A 26,841-nucleotide genomic window follows, 5' to 3' on the forward strand; every position below is an offset into this window, starting at 1 on the left:
TAGGAACGTACTCATTCACTGGTGAGTTGCTCGAGTTGCCGACAGAAGATCCATTTCTTCTCCATGATCAAGTAACTTGTAGCACACATGTTGTCACCCTGTACTGGGCTTACATGGCAAAGCCTTGGAACTGGGGGTGAGTGTGGGTGTGCTACAGTTGTCACCTCTGAGAAGACAACAGGGTTTGACCAACATCAGACAGAGCTGCTTTCAGCTGCTCCAAGATAGACCCACTCCTTGCCAAATCTGAGACACTCAGTGATGCTGGCAGCACCTCTGGGATATTGTATTTGAGAAAGGGTAAAAAACGCTGCACAACAGCAGGTGGGAGAGAGGAGGGAGGAGATGTGAGAGAAAAGCTCTGCAGACACCAAGGTCATATCCCATAGGACCCAAGCAGGTCCCTCAGCAGCCAAATCCTGCTCTCCTGAAATCCTGCTCTTGGCCTTGTTCTCATCTGCCAGGAGCCTCAGCTCCACTTTCCCCTCCCTGACTGTGCCATCCTGACCAACTCTTTCTGGTTTGTAAGTGTGAAGTCCCACAGGGCACCTCACCTCACTGACTCCTCAGTCACCCGTGTCAGGAAGATGTTGTCAATGGGTTCCAAACCCTCCTGGATGGCTGGTACCTTGTAGATATTCTGATATCTCAGGTCTGCCACAATGACACGGCCCTGGAAACATGAGGCATCTTTCATTTGTCTGAAGGAGGCCTCATCTCATTCCAATTTCTCATCAGTGAGTCAGTAGCTGATGTCCAGTGACCACAACATTGCCCATGTTGTTCTGCCCTATCATGCTGACTCCTAAAAGTTCAGCTGACATTGTCTGTCCCCAGGCAGAGCTCCACACATTCCTGCTGCTCTCCCACATGAACAGAACCTCTCTCTTTGACTCCAGACCTCTGGCATTATGAGCAATACACGCACAAGACCCCACAGTTTCTCCAGGAGATGGTATTTATAGTGTCCTATACCTCCTCATGCTGTTATGTTGGGAGATACACCCCCATCAGGATAAACAATCTGCATGCAAACTTTAACAGCTGAGCAAATGGAGATTCAATCCAGGGAGAAAATCTGGGATTTACCCAACAGAAAACTCTTAATTTGTAGAAGGAGAAATGAGCAGTGATGTATCAGGGTGGGACAATAACCCCATCCATCAGGACAGAGCAGGACCTGACACGCTGAGCAGTGACCCTGAGGAGAAGGGCCTGGGCACTACAAGGTCCTCACACCAGCCCGTGGTGCACGCTCACCATGAACAAGGCAGCTGCACACGGGGCTGCATGAGGAGGAGCGTGGGGACCCAGACACCTGCAGTTCTCATCCTATTCGGTTCAGCACTGGTGTGACCCACACACACGGGTGTGTGCCAGTGTGCGGCTTCCCAGTTTAGAGCAGCAGGGAGGAACTGGAGAGTGCAGGGCTGTGCCAAGGCAGGTTCAGCACCTTGTGCACATGGTGTGGGGTGCTGAGGGACCTGGGCTGCTTTGGCCCAACAGCGCTGGGGAGGCAGCAGCAGTGCAGGAGTAGCCTGAGAGCACTTGAAGGGCGGTTTCAGAGATGGTGGAGGTTTCTGCATAGTGGGAAAGAGCCTGAGAAAGGAATAATGGCCAAAGTGCAGCTGGCGAGGTCCAGGCTGGACATGAGCAGAAAGGAATGTGATGGAAGGGCAGTGCTGTGGTGGAGCAGGTCAGCAGAGGGAGTCTGCATCAGCCCAAGGCTTTGTGCTTCAGGAACAGCTGGGGAGGATGGAGAGATCTCAGCAAAGGAAGGAAGATGCTCAGACAGGAGCAAGGTGGGGCAGGAGGGGGGATGTCTCCAGCCTGCAGGGACAGAGGTGCAGGGGATGCCACAGCACAGGACAGGCTGTCGTGGAGATGATCACGGGATGGAAAGAGGCTGAAAGCCCCACCAGACATGAGCTCCTTCTCCCCTTGGCTGTGGCTGTTGTCTGCACCTCTGATGCCTGTGAGGAGACACCTTGTCCTTGCAGCACAGGGGCCTCATGGCCTCCTTGTCCCCAGCCAGGAACCTGGGAGGTGTGGGACCATAGTCCTGCCCTTGGCCTTGCACAGCCCCACATCACACTGTCCCAGGAAGGGCCCTGGGCAATGTGGGAGAGACAGGATCTGATTTCCCAGGGCTGGGGGTCAGGGCTTGGCCTTTTGGTTAAAGAAACACAACCAGGTTTACTCAGCATCAGAGCCACCTTTACTGTGCTTTTCCTGACCTCCAGTTTTCTTCTCTAACTGAACCTGGATATTGTTTCTCAGTAGGTTCCCTCAGTGGGACCCATTAACATTACAAGAAACTTTGGAGTTTGAATCTGACTTTGACTTCTTGAGAGGTTTCATCATCTTCCTCCAGGGTCTGAAGTTCATGGACTCAGCACCAAAGCCACCAGAGGGGTCATTAAAGGGCCTTGGGCTGCTCCTGTGCTGCTGAGCTGGGCTGGGCTTCTGGGACACAGGGAGCTCATGGCAGCGGCAGCGCTGCAGAGAGACAGCTCTGCCCAGGAGCAGCTCCTCTGCACACGCAGCAGGGCTGAGGGCTCTGCCTGGGGATCTCAGGAGACGAGCAAGGCAGGGAGAGATTAAAGGTGGTCAGGACTGGAGGATGACTGAGAGCTCACTGGAGGAGAAACCTTTGCAGCCCTTGCCATGGTAAGTCTCTGGTGCAGGCCAGTGCAGCTGTAGCTCCTGGAGGCATCTCCTGAAACTGGCACAGGCACAGCTGGTGGGATCTGTAAGGACGGGGCTCTTGTCAGGCCATGTTGAACAGCTGTGAAGCCGGGTGAGCACCCAGGGGTGCCCAGGGCTGTCCTGCAGAGCAGGGTCCCTGCACCCCAGGGCTGTGCCGGGCAGGGACTCTGCCGCCTGCCAGGGTCAGCACTCAGCCTGCCCGGGAGATCCCAGCAACAAGGAGGGGAGAAGGTGTGGGGGGAAGGAGTGATCCCAGGCAGGACAGGGTCCTTCTGCCTTTGAGAGGGTGCTGTGTGGATCAGAGTTGCTGACAACTCACCCCCAGGGACATTCCAAGAGGGACAACAAGGCAGGGATTATCTGACAGGGAAGCAATTATTACCTTTTGTCCTCTACTCTTGGCTGGCTGGCTAGGAAAGGTAAGATGGAAATATGTCTTTCAGTTACGGGGGAAGTGCTGACACTCCAAATATTTATTTTTCTCTGAGAGCGCAATTCAACGCTCGCTGGCTCACAGAGCAGCAACATCTCCTTTCTAGCCCCTTTAGGGCTGGTGTGATGTTCTCAGCAGAATCCGCACACACATAGAGCTGTTCCTGGGCAGTGCTGAGCTGCCAGGAGGTTTGTGCAGGGAAGAGCTGAGCACACAGGGGGTGGGACAGACTGGCCCTGAGAGCAGTGACAGGGAGGAGACACAGGGACAGAGAAACAGCTCCTGGCAGGAACAGCTCCAGGCAGTGGAGACCTGGGCAGGGGGAGAGAGGGACCTTCTGCCAAAAGTGCCATCACAGGGGGAACTTGGGCACCTCCCTGCCATCCCCTGCAGTGTTGATGTCTACCCCTTAGCAGTGCTGCCAGGCTCCTCTCCCAACCACCACAGCTTCTGCCCTCAAGTCTGTGGTGTCTTGAGCTGAGGCACTTCCTTGGCAGCCCAGCTTCCAAGAAGGAGAAGCTCCTGAGGGCCTGTCCGTGTCTCCCTGTTCTCTCTCAGCAGGGGCGCTGGGCCATGTCTCCTTGTCCACTCAGTGGCTCCGCTGCCTGTGTTCTTCCCTCAAACTCTCTGCAGTTGGCCTTTCAGAAGAAGATCAGATACTGATGCTGGAAGTCCTGCCATGCAGATGTCTCTGTGGGAGCAAATTCCCTAAGCCCATCATGCCCTGTGGGGCTCTGGGTTGTGCGATGTGTGGGGCTGGGGAATGAGCCCATTCTGTCCCAGTCAGAACAGCTTTACGACATCCCAGTGCTTTCCTGGCATGATATTGTGAATTATGATTACGATATAAGTAGATTATGATTATGTATAAACACAAGAACTTGCCCCCTTTCCCAGGTCCTGGTGCTGTAGGGCAGGGCTGACTCCTTGGGAGCCTACAGGGAGAGGTCCTGATCCTCACAGCACAATCAGAAAGCACAAACCACAGCTCCAGCCACGGAGATGACCACAGGGGCTGCCAAAAAGGAGAGAACAATTTGCATTTCTGTATGCGGTGGCACAGGTGGGAGTAGAAGAGGGATGTTGGTTGAGGGGGGAAAGAGATTTTCTGGGAGAACTCTGTCCTGATTTGTGAACATGCTCTCCTGTTTCCACAGTGCCCCATGCCCACAGGCAGCAGATGTCCAACAGCAGCTCCATCACCCAGTTCCTCCTCCTGCCGTTCACAGACACACGGGAGCTGCAGCTCTTGCACTTCTGGCTCTTCCTGGGCATCTACCTGGCTGCCCTCCTGGGCAACGGCCTCATCATCACCACCATAGCCTGGGACCAGCACCTCCACACCCCCATGTACTTCTTCCTGCTCAACCTCGCCCTCCTTGACCTGGGCTGCATCTCCACCACTGTCCCCAAATCCATGACCAATTCCTTCTGGGACACCAGGAACATCTCCTACACAGGATGTGTTGCACAGCTCTTTGTCTTTACCTTCTTGGTAGTAGCAGAATATTGTCTCCTCACCATCATGTCCTACGACCGTTACGTTTCCATCTGCAAACCCCTGCACTACGGGACGCTCCTGGGCAGCAGAGCTTGTGTCCACATGGCAGCAGCTGCCTGGGCCACTGGGTTTCTCCATTCTCTGCTGCACACGGCCAATACATTTTCACTGCCCCTGTGCAAGGGCAATGCCCTGGGACAGTTCTTCTGTGAAATCCCCCAGATCCTCAAGCTCTCCTGCTCACACTCCTATCTCAGGGAAGCTGGGTATCTTGTAGTCGGCTTTTCTTTCGCTTTTGGCTGTTTTGTGTTCATTGTGGTGTCCTATGTGCAGATCTTCAGGGCCGTGCTGAGGATCCCCTCTGAGCAGGGACGGCACAAAGCCTTTTCCACGTGTCTTCCTCACCTAGCCGTGGTCTCCCTGTTTATCAGCACTGCCATGTTTGCCTACCTGAAGCCCCCCTCCATCTTCTCCCCATCCCTGGACCTGGTTTTGTCCTTTCTGTACTCCGTGGTGCCTCCAGCAGTGAACCCCCTCATCTACAGCATGAGGAACCAGGAGCTCAAGGATGCCCTGAGGAAACAGATGACTGGATTTCTTCTGAAGCTATAAACTGTCTCTAACTTCTTCTACATAAGAGTTATAGTCTAACTCATTGCAGCTTCATCCTGTGTGCAGTATTTTTTGTTTCTCCTTGTGTTTGTTTATTATGAAAATATTTTAATTCCCTTTGTAATTCACTGCCTGCTTTTCTTTTCTCACTGAGTGGCTGTGTCAGTGAGGAATTCGTGCTCTCTGTGTTTAAGTACAATAAAAGGACCTTCCACAATTTTTTTTCTACTGACATTGTAACTCCAAGGCCTTTCTAGAGCTGCAGGGACAGTTCCTGTGATGGGAGGAGGGGAAATGTGTCCATCCTGGCAGCCCTGCCAGGGAGCAGCAGCGCTTGTTCTTCCAGAGCTGTTCTGGTTCCACTCCACACTCTCCTTCTCATCCCTGGTGTTGGTGCAAGGTCTGAGTGCTCTAGCAGCTTGGTCACCGTCCTGCTGTGTCCTGTGTGTCAGTGCTGTGGGCGCAGGCAGGGACAGGCAATGGGCACTGCTGTGACAGAGCTGGCCTCACAACAGCCTTTCCAGATAGAAAGGTGGTCTCCTGTGGGCAGTACATGATGGTTTATATCTTCAAGCATATGAGTACAAAAGTGTCCCACAGATTCAAACCCCAGGGTACATCTGAACAGCGTGTGTGTGCAGGGCTGGCACACAGCAGTGTCCTCCCACAGCCAGGCTCCTGCCAGAGACCTGGAGGACCAGCAGAGCAGGGGCTGGGCTGTGCCCCTGTGCACTGGACACCCCATGGAAGGAGCCTCAGGTCAATCACCATGGACTGGCCCCTCACAGCCACCATTTCCAGCTCTGGCCTCTCTCCCCAGCTCACAGAGGTTGCTTTTCCCTCCACGGAGGGACCCTGAATCAGTAGGTCAGAAATCCATGTTTGCACTGTTCAGATGAGATGTGAGCACGCACATCATGTATGTGAGGTGACATGACCCTGAGTGAGGAAAAATTCCATCAGCTGTTCCTGGAGGTTCCATGAAGGCCTGTGGGACAGACAGTTTCTCGAGGTCACTTCACGTTGGAGGTAACAGCCCATGGGAAACCACCCACTGGGATCTTCTTCCTTGAACTGAGGTCCCTGTGTCCATTCCTCATGATGTGGGACATCTCAGGTGAGTGCAGAGCAGGTGACACACCACAGGGCTGAGGTGCATCCCATCCCTTTGAATGGCAACAGGAGGCCAGAGGGACACTGTGACTCCTGCCTCTGTGTGTAAAAGGGACAGACTCTGTCTCTGTACATCCCTGGGTGCATAAGGAGTCCATGAGGTCCGGTCACATGTGGATGCTTGATGAAACCCTGACATTTCTGTGTGTGACTCCAGGAACAAACTTCACAGGTCCACTGAGATTCATCTCAGCTGCCTTGGACAAGCTCATTGCAAGTGCTCCAGTCTCCTACCTCACCCTTGCACCTGATTCTGGATTGAGCTCTCAAAAGTGCCATAGAAACCAGAATTCTTCTGGGGTCCTTAGAAAACGCAGACCTCAAACCCATCTTCAAGAAGAGCACAAACAAGAACTGGGATAACTACAGGCTGGCCACCCTTCCTCCCATCCTGGGAAGGTGTTGGGACACGTCCTCCTGCAGCCATTTCCAGGAATGTGAAGGGCAAGCAAGGAATTGCTGAACCTAAACAGAAAAGACAAAGAAAGGCATGTTGTGTACAAGGCATGGTACAAAGTCCTCCGTGCAGCCAGTTACTGGTGTCATCTCTCAGTGACCAGCACTTGGGCCAACACTGTTGAACATCTTTGTTCTCCCCTTCTATGATGTAACAGAGAGCAGTTTCGGTGCCTTTGAGGAAGGTGCAAACCTGGTTGGAGGCCTTGAGCAACCTCACCTGGTTCACCCTGCCCTGAGCAGGAGAGTGAGACAAGATGAGTGAGACAAGGCCTCTCTGCAAACGTGAGTTATTCTGTGATTTGAATGAATTTTTGCCTTGGAGAGGTTTTTGGAGAGAGAATAGGTAGAAGAATAGGGAAAAAAAAAAAAAAAAAAAAAAAAGAAAGGCAGAAGAGGAGATCTAGAACGTGTTAACGGAAGTACAGGAGTTCCAGTGAGGAGCACTTTTCACTCACAGTGTTAACAGGAAATATATTTGACAAATTTGAACAAGGTGAGGAAGCGAGATGGGTGTCTACAGCCTGTGGGAAAGAGGAGCAGGTGTAGGATGATGTAGAACACAATTCAGTCTTGGTCAGGTCCGGGGTGCTGAGGAGGGGGATGGACGAGTGTGGTATTAGGAGGTCAGTTGTATCTCAGACACTCATAATCCAGTCAGAATCATGTGGCTGTGAAGGGGACAGTGAGGTCAGTTCTGTGTCTGGAGGTGACAGCCCAGCAGCAGGGATATGGCTGGGAAAGAACCTCTGCCAAAGTGCCCACAGGTCTTACCCAGGAAGAGAGACGGGTTGTCATGTCCATCCCACCTGAGAACACGGCGGGACAGCAGCAGAAACATGACCATGTGTATCAGAGATGCTGAAAGGCCAGCAGCACTCATGGGATTTAGAAGATCATGGTGAGTTGACTTCTCTCCATTCAGGTAAAAGACCACAGGAAGACTAACGGGTTGTGTTCCCTGCATGAAGGGCAGTTTCTGAGGTGGATGAGCTTTCCTTGATAGTGGGAAAAAGCAGAAGAGGGAAAAAAATATCACAAAGTGCTATTTGGAAGGTGCAGACTGGATATCAGAAGTAAGAAATGTCACGGGAAGGGCAGTGCTGTGGGGCAAGAGGTGACCCAGAGGGAGCTGGATCAGCCCATGGTTTGTGTTCCAAAGAGCAGCCAGTGAGGGTGCAGACACACCAGTGAAGGTGCAGAAATGCTGGGGTAAGAGCAGGTGGGGAAGCGAGATGGGTGTCTGCAGCCTGCAGGGAAAGAGGGGCAGGGGTAGCACCGTGTAGAACAGCCTGTGCTGGAGATGGCAAAAGGCGCTGTAAGGCTGGAAGGGACCCACAGAACCCAGGTCTCTGTCCCCTTGGCCATGGCAGTTGTCTCTGCCACTGAGGCCCAGGAGAAGACATGTTGTGCTCATGGCACTGGGGCCTCGGTGCCTCCTTGCAGCCCCATGGGGAAGCTGGAAGTTGTTGTACCAATGTTGTCCTTCCCTGGGCCTTGCACACCCACATCCCATGGTCCCAGGAAGAGCCCTGAGCTTGTATTAGAAATGATGTGGCCAGCAGGACTAGAGAAGTGATTGTGCCACTGTTCTCAGTGCTGGTGAGGCCACAGCTTGAATCCTCTGTTCAGTTTTGGGCCACTCATCATAAGAAGGACATTGAGGCACTAGAGAGAGTGCAGAGGAGGTGACGGAGCTGCTGAGGGGCTGGAGCGCAAGTGTGATGAGGACCGGATGAGGGAACTGGGGCTGTGCACGCTGGAGAACAGCGTGAGGGGAGACCTTCTCGCCTTCTGAGGGGAGACCTTCTCGCTGTCCAAACTGCCTGAAAGAAGCTTGGAGCATGGAGGGTGTTGGTCTCTTCTCCCAAGCAGCAAGTGACAGGATGAGAGGAAATGGCCTCAAATTGTGCCAGGGAAGGTTCAGATTGGATATTAGGAAAAAATTCTTCCTGGAAAGGGCTGTCAGGTGGTGGAACAGGCTGCCCAGGGCAGTGGTGGAGTTGCCATACCTGGAGGGGTTTAAATGGTGTTTAGATGAGGTTCTTAGGGACATGGTTTAGTGCTAGATTTAGGTTATGGTTGGACTCAATGATACTGAGGCTCTCTTCCAACTGAAATAATTCTATGATTCTCTGATACCATCTGGAAAATTCTATCTCTTCTTCAAAGTGCTCTTCACATACCTGCCTCTTTACCTACAGTCCTGAAACTTCTCTAATTAAGCACACAATCTTGAATACTAGACGGAAATGATGAAAGCACCATCGCTCTATCAGTCTGGTCCGATACCTGCCAGTTCCAGGCAAACACCTCAGGTACACGGGGGCCTCTCGAGTTGTGTGCTTGTAGTGAGACCATGGAGCTCAGCTCAAAAAACTGAGAACTCCCCTCAAAACTGAAAACCAAACCAAATGAAACCAAACCAAAGCAACAAGAACAACAACAAAACAAAAAAAAAACCCACACTTTTTAAATCTGATGAAATAATTCAGTATTTCCAATAAAATGTCTGTGGAATTTCTATCCTGCCAAAATATGAGTTTTCACAATGTGTATGTACTGTGTCTCAAGTCGTCTCTTCAGAAGCCTGTCTGGGCATTTGCACTTTCCATCGCTCCCCAGAGGTTCTTCACCTCTCACTCTTGGCTCATTCAGAGCCTCTCAGCTCTCACTCTGCTTTGAGCTTCAGGCAGGTAAAGTCTTTCAGCAGTTGCTCTCGTACTCCCTATAGGCAACTCTTCAATTATGGCAATGGACCTCACTGGAAACTACTTAATTTAACCACAGAACTGAGAAACATCATTAAGTTCTATTGTGTTTATTTGTCTCCTTTTTTCTGTTTCCTCTAATTAAAAATTCCCCGGTGCCTGTTTACATCCAGTTCTCTAAGGAAACATGAAGCAATTCCTGCGAAGAAGCTGTAACAATCAGTGCAAACTTCAGTGCAGAATCTGATGTAAAGAAATGTGCTGTAAATCCCAGGGGCCAATGAGCAGAACAGGGAGTTTGGGGAGCTGGTTATAGATTTCCTGCTGACAATCTGAGCAGAGAAACATTCTCCACAGGACTGCTCTGTTTATTTGACACCTTTCAGGTCTCCTCCTCTGCCTGTATTTTTATTTTCTTGTTCCTCCACCTCTTCCTTCTTCCAAAACGTTTCCAAGGGAAAGATCCCTTGAATCACAGAGCAACTCAGGTTTGAACACCATCTTGTCTCACTGTCCTGCTCAGGGCAGGGTGACCCAGGTGAGGTTGTCCAAGGCCTCTGCCCAGCTTTGCACCATCCACTAAGGAGCTGAAGGTTCACTGTGTCACATCATACAGGGGGAGAATAGAGACATTCAACAGTGTTGGCCCAAGTGCTGGTCCCTGAGGGATCCCAGTGGTAACTGGCTCTATGTGGGACTTTATACCAATGGTGACGTTTTAGCTTCATCATCCAGCCAACTTCCCATCCAGCATCCACTTCTTTACTCACAGAGCACCATTTGGGTTCAGTAATCCCTTCCTTGTCCTTCACATTCCTGGACATGGCTGCAGGAGGACGTGTCCCATCTCCTTCCCAGGGAGGGAGGTAGGGTGGCCAGCCTGTTATTCTCCCAGTTCCTATCCCTGCTCTTCTTGAAAATGCGTTTGAGGTCTGCGTTTCCTTAGGACCCCAGAACCATTCTGGTTTCTAGGGCACTTTTGAGATCACAATCTGGAATCACAAGAAAGGGTGACAGAGCAGACTGGAGCACTTGCAATGAGCCTGTCCAAGGCAGCTGAGATGAATCTCACTGATCCAGTGGGGTTTGTTCCTGGAGTCACACACAGAAACTTCAGTGTCTGTCAGGTGTCCACATCTGATCTGACCTCATGGGCTCCTTATGCACCCAAGGATGTTCAGAGACAGAGTCTGTCCCTTTTACACACAGCGGCAAAAGTCACAGTGTCCCTCTGGCCTCCTGTTGCCACTCCCAAAGGACGGGAGACACCTCAGCCCTGCGCTGTGTCACCTGCTCTGCAATCATCTGACATGTCCCACGTCACGAGGAATGGACACAGGGACATTGGTTAAAGGAAGCACGTCCCAGTGCTGCATTCAAACAGTTTCCACGCAATGTTATTCCCAATGAGAAATGACCTCGAGACCCTGTCTGTCCCACAGGCCATCATGGAGCCCCAAGGAATAGTGGATGGTGTTTGTGCTGACTCAAGTTCATGTCAACTCATGTACCTGTTCTGCATGCTCACATCCCATCTGTACAATGTGAACATGGATTTCTGACCTACTCATTCAGTGTAATTCCATGAAGGGACAAAGACCAGAGCTGGAAATGGTGGTTGTGAGGGGCCAGTCCATGGTGATTGACCTGAGGCTCCTTCCACGGGGTGTCCAGTGCACAGGGGCACAGCCCAGCCCCTGCTCTGCTGGTCCTGCAGGTCTCTGGCAGGAGCCTGGCTGTGAGAGGACACTGCTGTGTGCCAGCCCTGCACACACACACTGCTCAGATGCACACTGTTGTTTCATCTGTGGCCATTTCTGTATGAATAAGCTTGAGAGAAACTTTGCAAGAAGATATAAACCATCATGCACTGCTCAAAGAAGATCTCTTTTCCTTGTGCAAGTACTGTTACTGAGGCCAGCTCTGCCACAGCAGTGCCCACTGCCTGTCCCTGCCTGCGCCCACAGGACTGACACACAGCAGGACGGTGACCAAGCTGCCAGAGCACTCAGGCCTTGCACCAACACCAGGGATGAGAAGGAGAGTGTGGAGTGGAACCAGAACAGCTCTGGAAGAACAAGCGCTGCTGCTCCCTGGCAGGGCTGCCATGCCAGAGCTGTTTTCCCCTCCACCCACGCACAGGAACTGTCCCTGCAGCTCCAAAAAGCCCTTGCAGGAAGGATATAGCGAAAAACAAGTCACTAAAGAGCCCTTTATTCTGTTTAGGGACAAGGAGAGCACTGCTGCTTATTTAAGCAGCCAACAGGTATAAAAGAAAAGCCAGCAGTGAATTAGAAAGGGGTTGACAACATTACCACAATAAGAAAACAACCAACAACACTAGAAAATCCAGTTGACAGGCTGGGCTTGTAATTAACTACATTAAAACTCCTGTATAGAAGAAGATGGGCAGTTTATTGCTTCAGAAAACAGAGGGATATGAGTTTGCACAGGGCATCCTTGAGTTCCCTGTTCCTCATGCTGTAGATGAGGGGGTTCACTGCTGGAGGCACCACCGAGTACAGAACAGACACCACCAGGTCCAGGATTAGGGAGGAAATGGATGAGGGTTTCAGGTCAGCAAATATGGCAGTGCTAAGGAACAGGGAGACCACGGCCAGGTGAGTGAGGCAGGTGGAAAAGGCTTTGTGCCATCCCTGCTCAGAGGGGATCCTCAGCACGGCCTTCAAGATCTGCACATAGGACACCACAATGAACACAAAACACACAAATACTACTAATATACAAACCACAAGAAGCCCAAGTTAGCTGAGGTAGGAGTGTGAGCAGGAGAGCTTGAGGATCTGGGGGATTTCACAGAAGAACTGGCCCAGGGCATTGCCCTTGCACAGGGGCACTGAAAATGTATTGGCCGTGTGCAGCAGAGCATTGAGAAACCCAGTGGCCCAGGCAGCTGCTGCCATGTGGACACAAGCTCTGCTGCCCAGGAGGGTCCCGTAGTGCAGGGGTTTGCAGATGGCAACGTAGCGGTCATAGGACATGACCGTGAGAAGAAAAAACTCTGCTGAAGCTAAAAAGGCAAACAGAAAGAGTTGTGTAGCACATCCTGTGTACGAAATGACCTTAGTGTCCCACAGAGAGTTGGCCATGGACTTGGGTACAGTGGTGGAGATGCAGCCCAGGTAGAGGAGGGCGAGGCTGAGCAGGAAGAAGTACATGGGGGTGTGGAGGTGCTGGTCCCAGGCTATGGTGGTGATGATGAGGCCGTTGCCCAGGAGGGCAGCCAGGTAGATGCCCAGGAAGAGCCAGAAGTGCAAGAGCTGCAGCTCCCGTGTGTCTGTGAACGGCAGGAGGAGGAACTGGGTGGTGGAGCTGCTGTTGGACATTTGCTTTTCCTGAGCACGGGGCGCTGTCATGAGAAAAAAAAAAAAAGACAGTGAGAATCCAGGGCAGAGTCCTCTGACAAAAATCATACAAACTCCCATAGACCCTCCCCTGTCACACACAGACACCCTTTTGATTTTCTAGGAGAACATTCTTCAGCACTGTGCCTGGAGCCCTGTTTGGTGCTGGAAAATGTGCAACCAAGAGCAGGGCCTGTGCCCATGGGCCGTCAATAAGTCAGCCCAGCTCTGCAGAAGTGGGGCCACGGGAACGGTGGAGGCTGTCCTGGTTCTGCTAACACAGAAGGGCTGTCAGCACTTGCTTTCCCAGTGATAGGGAACAGAGATGGTGAAGGCAGTTTAGGAGTTCCAGGTTTATTTACATCTACCTCCATATTCACTGCAGAGTGTTGTTGGGTGTCAGGAACCTCAGCATTTGTGCTGCACTCAGGGAGAACAGAGCGAGTCCTGTGAGACCAGAGGGTGCCTGTGGGTCAGTGCAGAGTGAGGGCAGCTGCTCTGTCCCTCTGTCCTGCTCCAGCTGCCCTGGGCTGGCACCTTTCTGAGATGGGGGCTGATCACACTCCCATGTTACCCTGAAAAGCCACCAGGCACTGCTGAGAGCAGAGGGATCCACCTCAGACCGTGACAGGTCTCACCCTTTCCTAAGGTCTCAGCACCCAACGTTTAGCGCAGGACAGACACGGCTCATTTCACAAACCAAACAGCATTTTATCTGTTGTAGCATCTCTGTGCTTCTCCATGGGCCTTTCAGATAACACAGAGATGCTGTAGGACAGGTTTGCATCCTGGAGGGAAGCTCATAGCTTGGAAGGAAACATCAACAAGACAGCCAAGGGTCCTAGTGATGGCATTTGATTGAGGGAGACTCAGCTCATTCCCCACCCCCACAGACTGCATTGCCACAGCCCACAGGTCAGAGCAAAGCTGGGACACGTGTGCCCATGGACACACCTGCAGGAAAGGACCCACAAGATCAGGCTGTGACTCTGCAGCTGAAACTGCCATCCCCAGAGAGCCTGACAGCAAGAACAAGATCCCAACAGCAGTGACCCAGAGCAGGGGAGCAAGAAGGACAATGCGGTGAGGGTGTGTGTGAGAGAGGCCAGGGCACAGGCAGCCGGGCACTCAGACAGCGTCACCCTTCCCCAGCTGTGCAGCCACCTCCCAGACACCAACACTGCCGGGCAGCTGCTCTCACCCCTGTGCTCTGCAGAGGAACTGCAGCTCTGGCTGCACAGGAGCTGCTTCATGCCTTGGAGCCCCCGGCCCTGAGGGCAGAGGCTTTGCTGGGTGGGACAGGAGGCCAGGGGGCTGCTCACAGGAGGGATCTGACCTGCAGGGGGTCACAGGGACTTTTCTCTCTTCTCCCTCCCATAACAATTCTGGGTTTGGTTTCCTCTCATTTCTGATCATTTCCCTGCTGCCTGGAGATTCTCCCCTGGGAGGTGTTTCCCTGTCCATGTCTGTTCCCTGTCAGTGCTCACAGCCCATCCCACCCTCTGTGCCCTCCCCCTGGCCCTACAGATCCTGCCTGTTCACAGGGCACTGCCTGGGGGCATCTTCTTGTCTGCAGGCTGGAAAACAGGACAGGTCAGACTAAGGCTGACGGGTCCAGCCAAGGTGATGCAGGTGCTGTGCACAGGCAGAGGGGTGGGGAAGGGATGTCATGAGCCTTCTGGCAGATGTACTGATCACTCAGAGTTGCAGTTCAGGAGTCTCAGTGACTTGTTTCAGCATGAGAGCTCGTTTTCATTTTATCCTTTCCTGCACCCCCCACCCCCTGGGAGAGGAAACTGAAAAGACAGGCTCAGGAAAGCTCCTTATCTGTCTGGTAATCCTTGCATTGATCTTGTCATTGGGGCATCGCCTTAGAAAAAACCTGCACGTGATCTGGATGTGTGAGCAGCCCTGACCCACACAGCACCCTCTCCACTGCAGAAGCACCTTTCCTGCCCTTATCGGGGATGCTCCTTCCCCCCACAGCTTGTCCCCACAGCACCGTGGGGATCTCCCCCAGACAGGGACCCTGCTCTGCAGGACAGCCCTGGGCACCCCTGGGTGCTCCCCCTGCAGTCACCCTCAGCAGAAGTTGTCATCATTCCCTGTCCCTCTGACAGTGCAGCAGGGAAGCCCTGCTCTGGAGTGTGTTCTTCTCCTCTACAACAGAGATACTGTGAGAGAGACCTGACACATCCTGTAAATCGTGGAATGTACCAGCCTAAGGTCTCCCTCCAGGAAATGCAGCTGCATTGTCCTACAGCCAGAGACTTACCGTGTTAGATCCGTGATTTGTCTCATTGAATCCTCAGCAACCAACCACCCCACATTGCCTTTAATCTCTCTCTGCCTGGCTCCTGTGCCCTCGGTGCTGCAGGCAGAGCCCTCAGCCCTGCTGCGTGTGCAGAGGAGCTGCTCCTGGGCAGAGCTGTCTCTCTGCAGCGCTGCCGCTGCCATGAGCTCCCTGTGTCCCAGGAGCCCAGCCCAGCTCAGCAGCACAGGAGCAGCCCATGATGTCCCTTTCTCTGTCCCCTCTGGGCTCCTCCAGGTGTCCCTGGGGCTCCAGGGGCACAACTTCAAAGTTGAAGTAATCAGTGATGTTGATTCTCTCTCCTCTTCAGAGACACTTCTTTCCAGTATTGTATTTTTCATTTTAAAAAATGAATCGGTATGGGAATCGTCTTTTCTTGTCCCATCATTAGACAGGACACCAGGAATGTTACAGCAAAGGATCTAATTCCTCCAAGCCGGGGGAGGAATATGTTCAGTTGAATGAGTTCAGGCATTTTGTTTTGGTTTTACACTCCTGGGTCTAGAGAGGCATTCATCAGTCTTTGGCCATGTCATGTCTGTGCTCTGATTCAAAGCCTTTGCACACATGGGCTCTTGGACACTTTGTACCAGGTTTCTTGTGCAGGTCAGAGCTGGGCTGGTGCCACAGCTGGGGTGGCTCAGCCCAGATGTGAGGCAATGTCCTCATCAGGGACCTGACTGGGGAGCTGGAGCTGTCAGTGCTGCAGACAGAGCTGTGACACGGATGGAATGAACTGCCAGGCAGGGTGGCAGGAGTGAGTTCATCTGGTCTGCAAGGACAGCAGCCTCCAAGCACAGAAACAGTCCAGATCAAAACCCAGCCTAAACATGTAAAGAGGTTTACGCAGGGTGGATTGTGCCTGTCCATTCTCTTTGCTTTCTGTGAGGAAACGACAGGCTTGCTGGATGTGGGGACAATAGTTATGATATTTTACTTGCAAGTCAGCAAGGCATCCATCATCATCCCCTGCAATATTCATGTGTCCAAAGCAGGATATTATGGTCTGCTTTGATGTTCAAGTAAATGGCTATAAAGCAAGCTGGATGGTTGGGCTGAGAAGGACAGTAGGTAAAAGGAGCAACTTTCCAGTCATGAGGACAGTCCAGCACTGGAAGCTGTTTCCCAGGAGTGCGCACTCACTCTGTCCCAGAAAGTGACCAAGATGTGTTTGGATCAAGCCCTGAGCAATCTGGTCTGACCCTGCTGTGAGCAGGAGGTTGGTCAAGACACCTCCTGAGCTCCCTTTGAGCCTCAATGACGCTGTCCTTCCTTCCCCTTCATGTTTTCCATTTAGGGACAGCTCTCAGGTGTTCCCTGAGCACAGGAATAATTCAGAGAAGGTCTAGGGCTGCATTACAAGTGCCCCCAAACAGCCCTGACCACAACTTTTCCATCCTTTTTCTTTTGACCTGACCCAAAATCTTCTTTTTTGTTGTCCTAATGCCTTTCCAGAAAGAACTGCCCATCTCTTTAATCCTTTCATAGCAGTTTGTTCAAGAGGTGTCAGCATCCATGTACAGAGTCTGCACAACAGCCAGACATCAAATCCATCATTACAGAAATGGAGACGAGGCTCTTGACCAGCTCCTATCACCGAGCAATTGGCACAACTTGTCTTCTGAGATTCCAGGGAACATCTGAACTTTAGGAAAGAGAGAATTTTTAGTCCTCTCTGAGCATCCTGGTTCATCTCCTGACTCATGTGGTGGTTCAGGTTGTGAAGAGAATCAAAACCAACTTCTTGACTGGGGTAGTTCCATTTTACATGGTGCCAAACAGGGCAGACAAATGGGGCTTATAACTCCAATCTCTGCTGCACAGTTGGGACTTCAGAGATTAGAAATATAGGGAATGATGTTGTGCCAGTGCACACCATATAAAGATTCTGGCTTCCTTTGTGCCTTTTCACTAAGCTGGGATCTGTTCCTTGGCTTTCTATGGCTACAAAGGAAACAACTCCCCTATGCCACCTGCCCCTCACACCGGAAAAAGAAAGGAGAGAATGTATGGAAGAGGGATGAACTGGGAGCAATTCTGACCAACAGGTGTATTCTTTCAATAATAAAAAAGGTAGAAGTGAGAGAAAGCACTGTTCTAAGAACTTCATACAAGAGGCCAACTACTGAAACACAATATGTATTTTGAGAAGTGAGAATGACTGCTGGGAACTTTAATTCCTCGCCATAATCAAGAATACGGAGTGTTCTGTTATTAGTGATAGAACCACTATTCAAAAACATCCTTGAAAACGTTGCTGTCATCCCTTGCCTTCAAAGCTCAGCCCGCTCAGTATTTGACAGGACTGCTTCAAACATCTGTGACCCAAGTCTTTTACCCCAGGAAGGGGAAAACTTCCAGTGCAGGCACCAAACCAGTGCCCAACCTGCCTGGAGAGCCAGGACAGTTGTGCCACACAAGAGCCACCCTGGACAGAAGCTACGGTTAGTGAGAATAGAAATATTTAAACTCCAATCATACAATCAAAGCATTATGGAATCATTTATTTTGGAAAAGACACATAAGAACATGTAACTCCAACATAAGAACTCCACATAAGAACTCCAACAATAAACCATATCCCTAAGTGCCACATCTCCATGTCTTTTAAACACCTCCAGCAATGGAAGCTCCAATCCTGAGCTGGCAGGACACCATTGGCTGCAGTTGGACATAAGATACTGGTCATGGCTGTGAGTTCAGCCCTCGCTGCAGAATGTCTCACACCCTCACTGAGGAGGGCAGGGGGCTGGGAGATGGGAGCACGTTTCAGTTTCCAGATCCCAGGACAGAGCCCAAACCATCCTGCCCTTGGACTCTGGATCCCATTTCCTGAGATGCAAAGCTGGTGGCCTTCTGAGGATAATCATGTTAAAAGGCATGAAAAGTCCTTCAAATGTTTGTGTAATTTGTCTAGGAATGTCAGTTGTATATGCTTATATTTAAATATCTGTAAAATAGTACTCTGCATCTCTGGTAGCCCCTCTGGCATTGACAATTAAATAAACATTTGCACTATAAGGCTCCATACCCCATCCACAAGCACACATCTAATGGTTCAGATGAAGGGTGGTCTGGCAAACGTCACCCTTTGTGTCCCCAGGTGATGGACACTGCTCATGTGCCTCTGCAGAGAGTGGCAGGAGCTGGATCCCCTTCTCGGGACAGACTCCTTCCAGGAGAGACACAGACACAGGGGAACTCATCAGGGCTTTACGGCATTTCACTCGGCATCAGTTTTGACATATTGGGTGCTGTCCTGTGACTGCCCTTTCTGCACAAATGATCATAAAAACGCAACTATATACTGAAACATGGTCATAAAGGGGCTGTTATGGACAAGAAATGTAACCACGAACTGTGGAGAGAGCGAGGAAGTTCATAATAAGCACCAGGAAGAACCAAGAAGTTCGAGGCCTCTTCTGAAGAGCAGGAGGCCTGAGCAGCCATGATTGGCCATTGTAGGTGTGGGAGAGGGTCAGGGCATGTCAGGGAGAAGCGATGAGATGGTGATGGCTTCAGTGAACCCTTCCAGCCATGTCTGAGCCCAGAAATGGAAAGCAGTTGATGTCTGCAGGTGGAGGAGGAACAGGAGGAAGATTTTCCTGGGAATACGGAAGGAAGAAAGGCCTCTCTTGGGCTAATCATGTATGGCAGTGCCATTTGCATGCTGTGGGCATGGCTGTGCCTGGGAGATGGGGAACGGCTGCTGCTGGGGTGGCTGTGCTCAGTCATGGCCCATGAGCTGACCCTGCTCTGCTCCTCTCTTACACTGCCCACACTTGGATGGTCCTCAGGAATCATCCAGGAACCTGGTGGATCCATGAACCTCCTGCACTGATGGGCTATGGATCCAAATAAGGGATTCAAACAAGTTTGAGACTGAGACATTGAGGTGATTGGTGACCATTGCCAGGTGTATGAAAGAAGCTGGATGAGTTGTGAGGAACTCACGGGCATTTCCAACTCCACAGAAAACCAGAGCCTTGCAGTTAAAGCAACAGCACTTGACATAAACACCACCCCAAAACAAAAAACACTCACACTGACCACAGGAAAAGCCTTGAAAAACATTGGAGAAAAATCTACTAGGTCCCAGGGGTCAGGGCTCAGCCATTCTGGTGATGAACAAGCATCAAGGGCTGACATTGCACCAGAGCCACCTCCACATGGCCCTCACCACCTGGAACCAGTGTCTCCAAGTCTTTCCTTCACCATCCCCCAGGGACAGGGACCTGCACTGGTTGTTTCCTTCACAGCTGTGTCAGTGATGGCCCTTCATGGGGTCCCAACACCCTCAGAAACTTGGGGTTTGCTTCTGCCTTTCACTTCATTAGACGTTTGTTCAGTTCCAGTAGCTGCAGTTCAGAATTGCGACACCAGAGGGCTCACTAACATCTAAAATGCTCTTACAAGCCAAGGTTCTGTGCATCATTTTCCTAAAGGCTTCAAGTCTGGTGTGGATGATTAGAGAGATTTCAGGAACAGCCAAACAGAGAGCACTTCCATAATAAATAGCAGTTAAGCCAAATTTCTTCTATTTCCTTCCCTGCTCGCCCTTCCCTCCCTTTCCAGAACAGGTGGTATCAGCAGACTCCAGTTCATATTGATGTGTTGCATCTCCTGATAAAGACTGAATATGTCAGAAATGTGGGTACATAAATCACCATGTGAGTGAGGAGACAGGCCAGGACAGCTCAAGAGGAGTCACACTCCTCTGGACCAAGAGGTGGGTGTCCCTGGCAATCTCAGGTGCCACAGCACAGTGATGCTTGTGTTCAGGGAGGTGGTCAAGTGACCCATCTCCTGTTCTGTAACGGTGTCTGAGTTTGCTCAGGACACCCCTGACTTGAGCTCCATCTACTCCTGGGTGTTCTCCAGACTCCTGCCTTCAGGAACAAAGTCCGAGGAGACCTTGCTGGTGAAGATGGAGGCAAAGAAGCCATGAAGAACCGCAGTCCCGTCTGATTCTACTCTTATGAAGTTCAGCAGCAGGCCCACGTTCACCCTGTACATTCTCTTACTGCAAGTGAAGCTCTGTCAGCTCATCTTGCTGCCCTTCCAGTGCAGGTATCAAGTCCAGGGCAGCTTTGGCATCATCCCCACATCCATGGACAAGGTTTCTAAATTCCTCCTTTGCAGCTTCCCCTGCTCCCACCTCCTGTGTGCTGCCTTTCTGCCCTGCAGCTCCATCAGTGCAGAGAAGCAGGCTCACAAGATAAATGCTTCTGTTCATGGGTACTTGGAGAGATCATTCTTGTGCTTGGAGCAGCCTGTCCTGTAAGGATTATCAGATTTCCTGAGCTCCTTCACCCTTCCGATCTATTTCCATGTCTCCACCTGCCCACCATCCCCCAGTATGTCCAAGCTTTCTCTTCTGGATTCCACCACGCTGTGCTCTGTTGCTGGCCTTCCTCCCTCCCCTCTGGTGCCTGGGACCCCACTGTGTCCTGCTCATGACAACCAAGGTGGACACTGATGTTCACATCCCTCACCAGGGTTTCCTTGTTTCCCGGTTCCAGATCCAAGTGAGAATCACCCTTGTTGCCCATCAAGCAGACATTTTAAGAAGTTGGCCTAAGATCCTTTGAAACTGCACCTGCAAATATGCCACGCCCTGAATGTCTGAACAATTACAGTTTCCCATGGGAACCTGCTCTTTGACTGGTGATTTCCTCAGGTTGCTGACAGAAGATCTTTTCCAGTACTTCTCCATGATGCAGCAGTTTGTTACACCCAACACACTGTTACCCTGTACTGGGTTTACATGGCAAAGTCTGAGCGTGAGTGTGGGTGTGCTGCAGTTGTCACCTCTGAGAGGACAACATGAGTTTCACTGACATCAGACAGAGGGGATTTCAACTGGCTCCAAGATGGACCCACTCCTTGCCAAATCTGAGCCACTCAGTGATGCCGGCAGCACCTCTGGGATATTGTATTTGAGAAAGGGTAAAAAACGCTGCACAACAGCAGGTGGGAGAGAGGCGGGAGGAGATGTGAGAGAAAAGCTCTGCAGACACCAAGGTCATATCCCATAGGACCCAAGCAGGTCCCTCAGCAGCCAAATCCTGCTCTCCTGAAATCCTGCTCTTGGCCTTGTTCTCATCTCCCAGGAGCCTCAGCTCCACTTTCCCATCCCTGACTGTGCCATCCTGACCAACTCTTTCTGGTTTGTAAGTGTGAAGTCCCAAAGGGCACCTCACCCCACTGACTCCTCAGTTACCTGTGTCAGGAAGATGTTGTCAATGAGCTCCAAACCCTCCTGGATGGCTGGTACCTTGCAGATATTGGGATATCTCAGGTCTGCCACGACGACACAGCCCTGGAAACATGAGGCTTCTTTCATTTGTCTGAAGGAGGCCTCATCTAATTAAAATTTCTCATCAGTGAGTCAGTAGCTGATGTCCAGTCACCACAACACTGCCCATGTTGTTCTGCCCTCTCATGCTGACTCCTCAACGTTCAGATGACATTGTCTGTCCCCAGGCAGAGCTCCACGCATTCCTGCTGCTCTACCATATGAATGGAAACTTCCCCTGAAAGTGTAGACATCTGGCATTATGAGTACTGGACGCCCAAGACTCCACAATTTCTCCAGGACACGGTATTTGTAGTGCCTTGTAACTCCTTATCCTGTTATTTTGGGAGAGACACCCTAATCAGGATAAGCCATCTGCATGGAAACATTAACAACTGAGCGAATGGAGCTTCTGTCCAGGGAGAAACGCAACTTTGAGGAAATCTGGAATTCACCCATCAGAAAGATCTGAAGTTTGATAAGGGGAAGTGGCCATTTCTGTATCAGGGTGGCACAATAACCCCATCCATCAGGACAGAGCAGGACCTGACACGCTGAGCAGTGACCCTGAGGAGAAGGGCCTGGGCACTACAAGGTCCCCACACCAGCCCGTGGTGCACGCTCACCATGAACAAGGCAGCTGCACACGGGGCTGCATGAGGAGGAGCGTGGGGACCCAGACACCTGCAGTTCTCATCCCATTCGGTTCAGCACTGGTGTGACCCACACACACGGGTGTGTGCCAGTGTGCGGCTTCCCAGTTTGGAGCAGCAGGGAGGAACTGGAGAGTGCAGGGCTGTGCCAAGGCAGGTTCAGCACCTTGTGCACATGGTGTGGGATGCTGAGGGACCTGGGCTGCTTTGGCCCAGCAGCGCTGGGGAGGCTGCAGCAGTGCAGGAGTAGCCTGAGAGTGCTTGAAGGGCGGTTTCAGAGATGGTGGAGGTTTCTGCATAGTGGGAAAGAGCATGAGAAAGAAATAATGGCCCAGAGTGCAGCTGGGGAGGTCCAGGCTGGACATGAGCAGAAAGGAATGTGATGGAAGGGCAGTGCTGTGGTGGAGCAGGTCAGCAGAGGGAGTCTGCATCAGCCCAAGGCTTTGTGCTGCAAGGACCAGCTGGGGAGAATGGAGAGATCTCAGCAAAGGAAGGAAGATGCTCAGACAGGAGCAAGGTGGGGCAGGAGGGGGGATGTCTCCAGCCTGCAGGGACAGAGGTGCAGGGGATGCCACAGCACAGGACAGGCTGTCGTGGAGATGATCACGGGATGGAAAGAGGCTGAAAGCCCCACCAGACATGAGCTCCTTCTCCCCTTGGCTGTGGCTGTTGTCTGCACCTCTGATGCCTGTGAGGAGACACCTTGTCCTTGCAGCACAGGGGCCTCATGGCCTCCTTGTCCCCAGCCAGGAACCTGGGAGGGGTGGGACCATAGTCCTGCCCTTGGCCTTGCACAGCCCCACATCACACTGTCCCAGGAAGGGCCCTGGGCAACGTGGGAGGGACAGGATCTGATTTCCCAGGGCTGGGGGTCAGGGCTTGGCCTTTTCCTTAAAGAAACGCAACCAGGTCTACTCAGCATCAGAGCCACCTTTACTGTGCTTTTCCTGACCTCCAGTTTTCTTCTCTAACCAAACCTGGATATTGTTTCTCAGTAGGTTCCCTCAGTGGGACCCATTAACATTACAAGAAACATTGGAGTTTGAATCTGACTTTGACTTCTTGAGAAGTTTCATCACCTTCCTCCAGGGTCTGAGGTCCATGGACTCAGCACCAAACCCACCAGAGGGGTCATTAAAGCGCCTTGTGCTGCTCCTGTGCTGCTGAGCTGGGCTGGGCTCCTGGGACACAGGGAGCTCATGGCAGCGGCAGCGCTGCAGAGAGACAGCTCTGCCCAGGAGCAGCTCCTCTGCACACGCAGCAGGGCTGAGGGCTCTGCCTGGGGGTCTCAGGAGATGAGCAAGGCAGAGAGAGATTAAAGGTGGTCAGGACTGGGAGGATGACTGAGAGCTCACTGGAGGAGAAACCTTTGCAGCCCTTGCCATGGTAAGTCTCTGGTGCAGGGCAGTGCAGTTGTAGCTCCTGGAGGCATCTCCTAAACCTGGCACAGGCACAGCTGGTGGGATCTGTAAGGACAGGGCTCTTGTCAGGCCATGTTGAACACTGTGAAGCCGGGTGAGCTACAACCTGAAATGCTTGAGATGGGATTCAGGACCCCCCTGCCATATCCTGCAGTGCAGACACATTTCCCAGTGCAACCCCTGGTCTCCTCTCCTCCCCAGCAGACCCTCTGCCCCAACGCCATGGGGTCCAGGTCACGAGTCTCCACCTCAGCAGCTGGACCTCCAGCTGAAGGGTTCCTGCAACATGGTACACAAAAGGTGCTAAATGTACTTGCTCTCCAGTGTCATTATGTGAGTGGCAGCAGCACAGCCGGGTCAGGAGAAGGTTCCACAGCATGCCCGTCTGCCTTTCTGTCCTTGCTTTATTTTCTGGTAACACTGCATGTCCTTCCCTGTTTCTCCACCTGTCCCTGGTGCTCTTGCTCTGTGGGGTTGGGGTGCGAGTGTGAGTCAGATTTTGTTCTGACACCAGCACAAGGGGTCTTGACCCAGAGGTGTGTTCATGGTATCTAGATGCCCAAGCTGCATTTTAAGCTGTGATGAACTGTTATTCAAACTTAGTAGAAAGAGAGTATGAGCTGAAACATCCCTCCATCAGGGAGGGGGTTTTCCAGGAGAAACAGCATGTTTATTTTCCTCAGAGAAGTCACCCCTAACATGTACCTGTCTTTCCTCCTTTCACAGGTCCTCATGCCCACAGGCAGCAAATGTCCAACAGCAGCTCCATCACCCAGTTCCTCCTCCTGCCGTTCACAGACACACGGGAGCTGCAGCTCTTGCACTTCTGGCTCTTCCTGGGCATCTACCTGGCTGCCCTCCTGGGCAACGGCCTCATCATCACCACCATAGCCTGGGACCAGCACCTCCACACCCCCATGTACTTCTTCCTGCTCAACCTCACCCTCCTCGACCTGGGCTCCATCTCCACCATTGTCCCCAAATCCATGGCCAATTCCCTCTGGGACACCAGGGCCATTTCATACTCAGGATGTGCTGCACAGCTCTTTTTTTTCTTTTTCTTTGCTACAGCAGAGTATTGTCTCCTCACCGTCATGTCGTACGACCGCTACGTTGCCATCTGCAAACCCCTGCACTACGGGACCCTCCTGGGCAGCAGAGCTTGTGTCCACATGGCAGCAGCTGCATGGGCCACTGGGTTTCTCAATGCTCTGCTGCACACGGCCAATACATTTTCAGTGCCCCTGTGCAAGGGCAATGCCCTGGGCCAGTTCTTCTGTGAAATCCCCCAGATGCTCAGGCTCTCCTGCTCACAGTCCTACCTCAAGGAACTTGGGCTTATTGTGGTTAGTGCCTGTTTAGTTTTCATGTGTTTTGTGTTCATTGTGGTGTCCTATGTGCAGATCTTGAGGGCCGTTCTGAGGATCCCCTCTGAGCAGGGACGGCACAAAGCCTTTTCCACCTGCCTCCCTCACCTGGCTGTGGTCTCCCTGTTTGTCAGCACTGTTATATTTGCCCACCTGAAGCCCCCCTTCATCTTCTCCCAATTCCTGGATCTGGTGGTGTCTGCTTTTTACTCAGTGGTGCCTCCAGTAGTGAACCCCCTCATCTACAACATAAGGAACCAGGAGCTCAAGGATGCTCTGTGGAAACTCATATCTTAGTGTTTTCTGAAGCAATAAACTGCTCATCTGCTTCTACATAGAAGTTGTAATGTAACTTGTTACAGGTCCAGCTTGTCATCTGTATTTTCTGTTGTTGTTGACATTTTTTATTCTGATATTTTTATTCAGATTTAACACCAGAGTACATCTGAACATTGTGTGTGTGCAGGGCTGGCACACAGCAGTGTCCTCTCACAGCCAGGCTCCTGCCAGAGACCTGCAGGACCAGCGTAGCAGGGGCTGGGCTGTGCCCCTGTGCACTGGACACCCCAGGGAAGGAGCCTCGGGTCAATCACCATGGACTGGCCCCTCACAACCACCATTTCCATCCCTCGTCTCTCACCCACAGAGGTTGTTCTTCCCTCCATGGATGGACACTCAATGAAGAGTTCAGCAGTCTGTGTTGCTTTGTACAGATGAGATGTGAGCATGCACATCATGTATGTGAGGTGACATGAACACGAGTGAGCACAAACACCATCAACTGTTCCTTGGGGTTCCATGAAGACCTGTGGCACACACAAGGTCCTGAGGTCACGTCCTGTTGGAAGTAACACCCCATGGGAAACTGCCTGAATGCAGAACTGGGTTGTGCTTCCTTAACTGAGGTCCCTGTGTCCACTCCTCATGACGTGGGACATCTCAAATGAGTGCAGAGCAGGTGACACACCACAGGGCTGAGGTGTCTCCCACCCCTTTGGAGTGGCAATGGGAGGCCAGAGGGACACTGTGACTCCTGCCTCTGTGTGTAAAAGGAACAGACTGTCTCTGAGCATCCCTGGGTGCACAAGGAGTCCTGAGACCAACTCAGATATAGATGCCTGATGGAACCCTGGCATTTCTGTGTGTGACTCCAGGAACAAACCTCAGTGGCCCAGTGAGATTCATCTCAGCTGCTGGGACAGGCTCATTGCAAGTGCTCCTGTCTGCTCTGTCACCCTTGCCTGTGGTTCTGGGTTGTGCTCCCAAAAGTAAGACAAAGTGGTAAGAGGGTTTCTGAGGTCTTTGGAAAAGGCAGATATCAAACCCATCTGCATGAAAAGCATGAAGGAGAATTAACAGCTGGTCAACCTGCATCCATACCCAGAATTTTGCAGGGTCACAGACATGGTGTTCCTTGGTGTCCTAGTAGCCAGATCAGTGATCTCTGGGCTGGAAAATTGGAAGCTGGGTGGAAAGTTGGCTGGACAATCAAGCCAAATGTCATCAGTGGTACAAAGCCCTCCATGCAGCCAGTTACTAGTAGCATCCCTCAGTGACCAGCACTTGGACCAACACTGTTAAACGTCTTTATTCTCCCTCTGTATGATGTGACGAGTGCACTTGCAGCTTCTCTGTGGATGATGCATAGTTTTGCGGAACCCTTGAACAACCTCACCTGGTTAACCCTGCCTGGAGCAGGACAGTGAGACAAGTGAGACAAGGGCTCTCTTCAAACCTGAAGTTATTCTGCGATTCAGTGAATCTTTCCCTTGCAGAGGATTTTGAAGGCAGAATAGGCAGAGGAAGAATAAAAAGAATAAAAGACAGAAAA

At 51.7% G+C, this 26,841-nt stretch overlaps 1 protein-coding gene and 2 pseudogenes across 3 annotated transcripts; 2 read left to right on the forward strand and 1 right to left on the reverse strand.

Annotated features, from left to right (window-relative positions):
• Positions 1–4,322: 4,322 nt before the first annotated feature.
• Positions 4,323–5,266, forward strand: LOC309452951 (olfactory receptor 14J1-like; annotated as a pseudogene). Its single transcript has one exon. The product of its transcript is annotated as an olfactory receptor 14J1-like (transcript).
• Positions 5,267–12,009: 6,743 nt separating this feature from the next.
• LOC309452952 (olfactory receptor 14J1-like) lies at positions 12,010–12,942 on the reverse strand (annotated as a pseudogene). Its single transcript has one exon. The product of its transcript is annotated as an olfactory receptor 14J1-like (transcript).
• Positions 12,943–24,392: 11,450 nt separating this feature from the next.
• Positions 24,393–25,307, forward strand: LOC309452953 (olfactory receptor 14J1-like; the record flags this gene model as incomplete). The annotated part of the gene is made up of 1 exon (XM_082077600.1): positions 24,393–25,307. The coding sequence occupies one exon, from the start codon at positions 24,393–24,395 to the stop codon at positions 25,305–25,307; it is 915 nt and encodes a 304-aa protein (XP_081933726.1).
• Between the last annotated feature and the right edge of the window lie 1,534 nt (positions 25,308–26,841).

This window comes from Streptopelia decaocto, assembly GCF_964273445.1.
Source record: "Streptopelia decaocto genome assembly, contig: HAP1_SCAFFOLD_58, whole genome shotgun sequence".
Classification (NCBI taxonomy): domain Eukaryota; kingdom Metazoa; phylum Chordata; class Aves; order Columbiformes; family Columbidae; genus Streptopelia; species Streptopelia decaocto.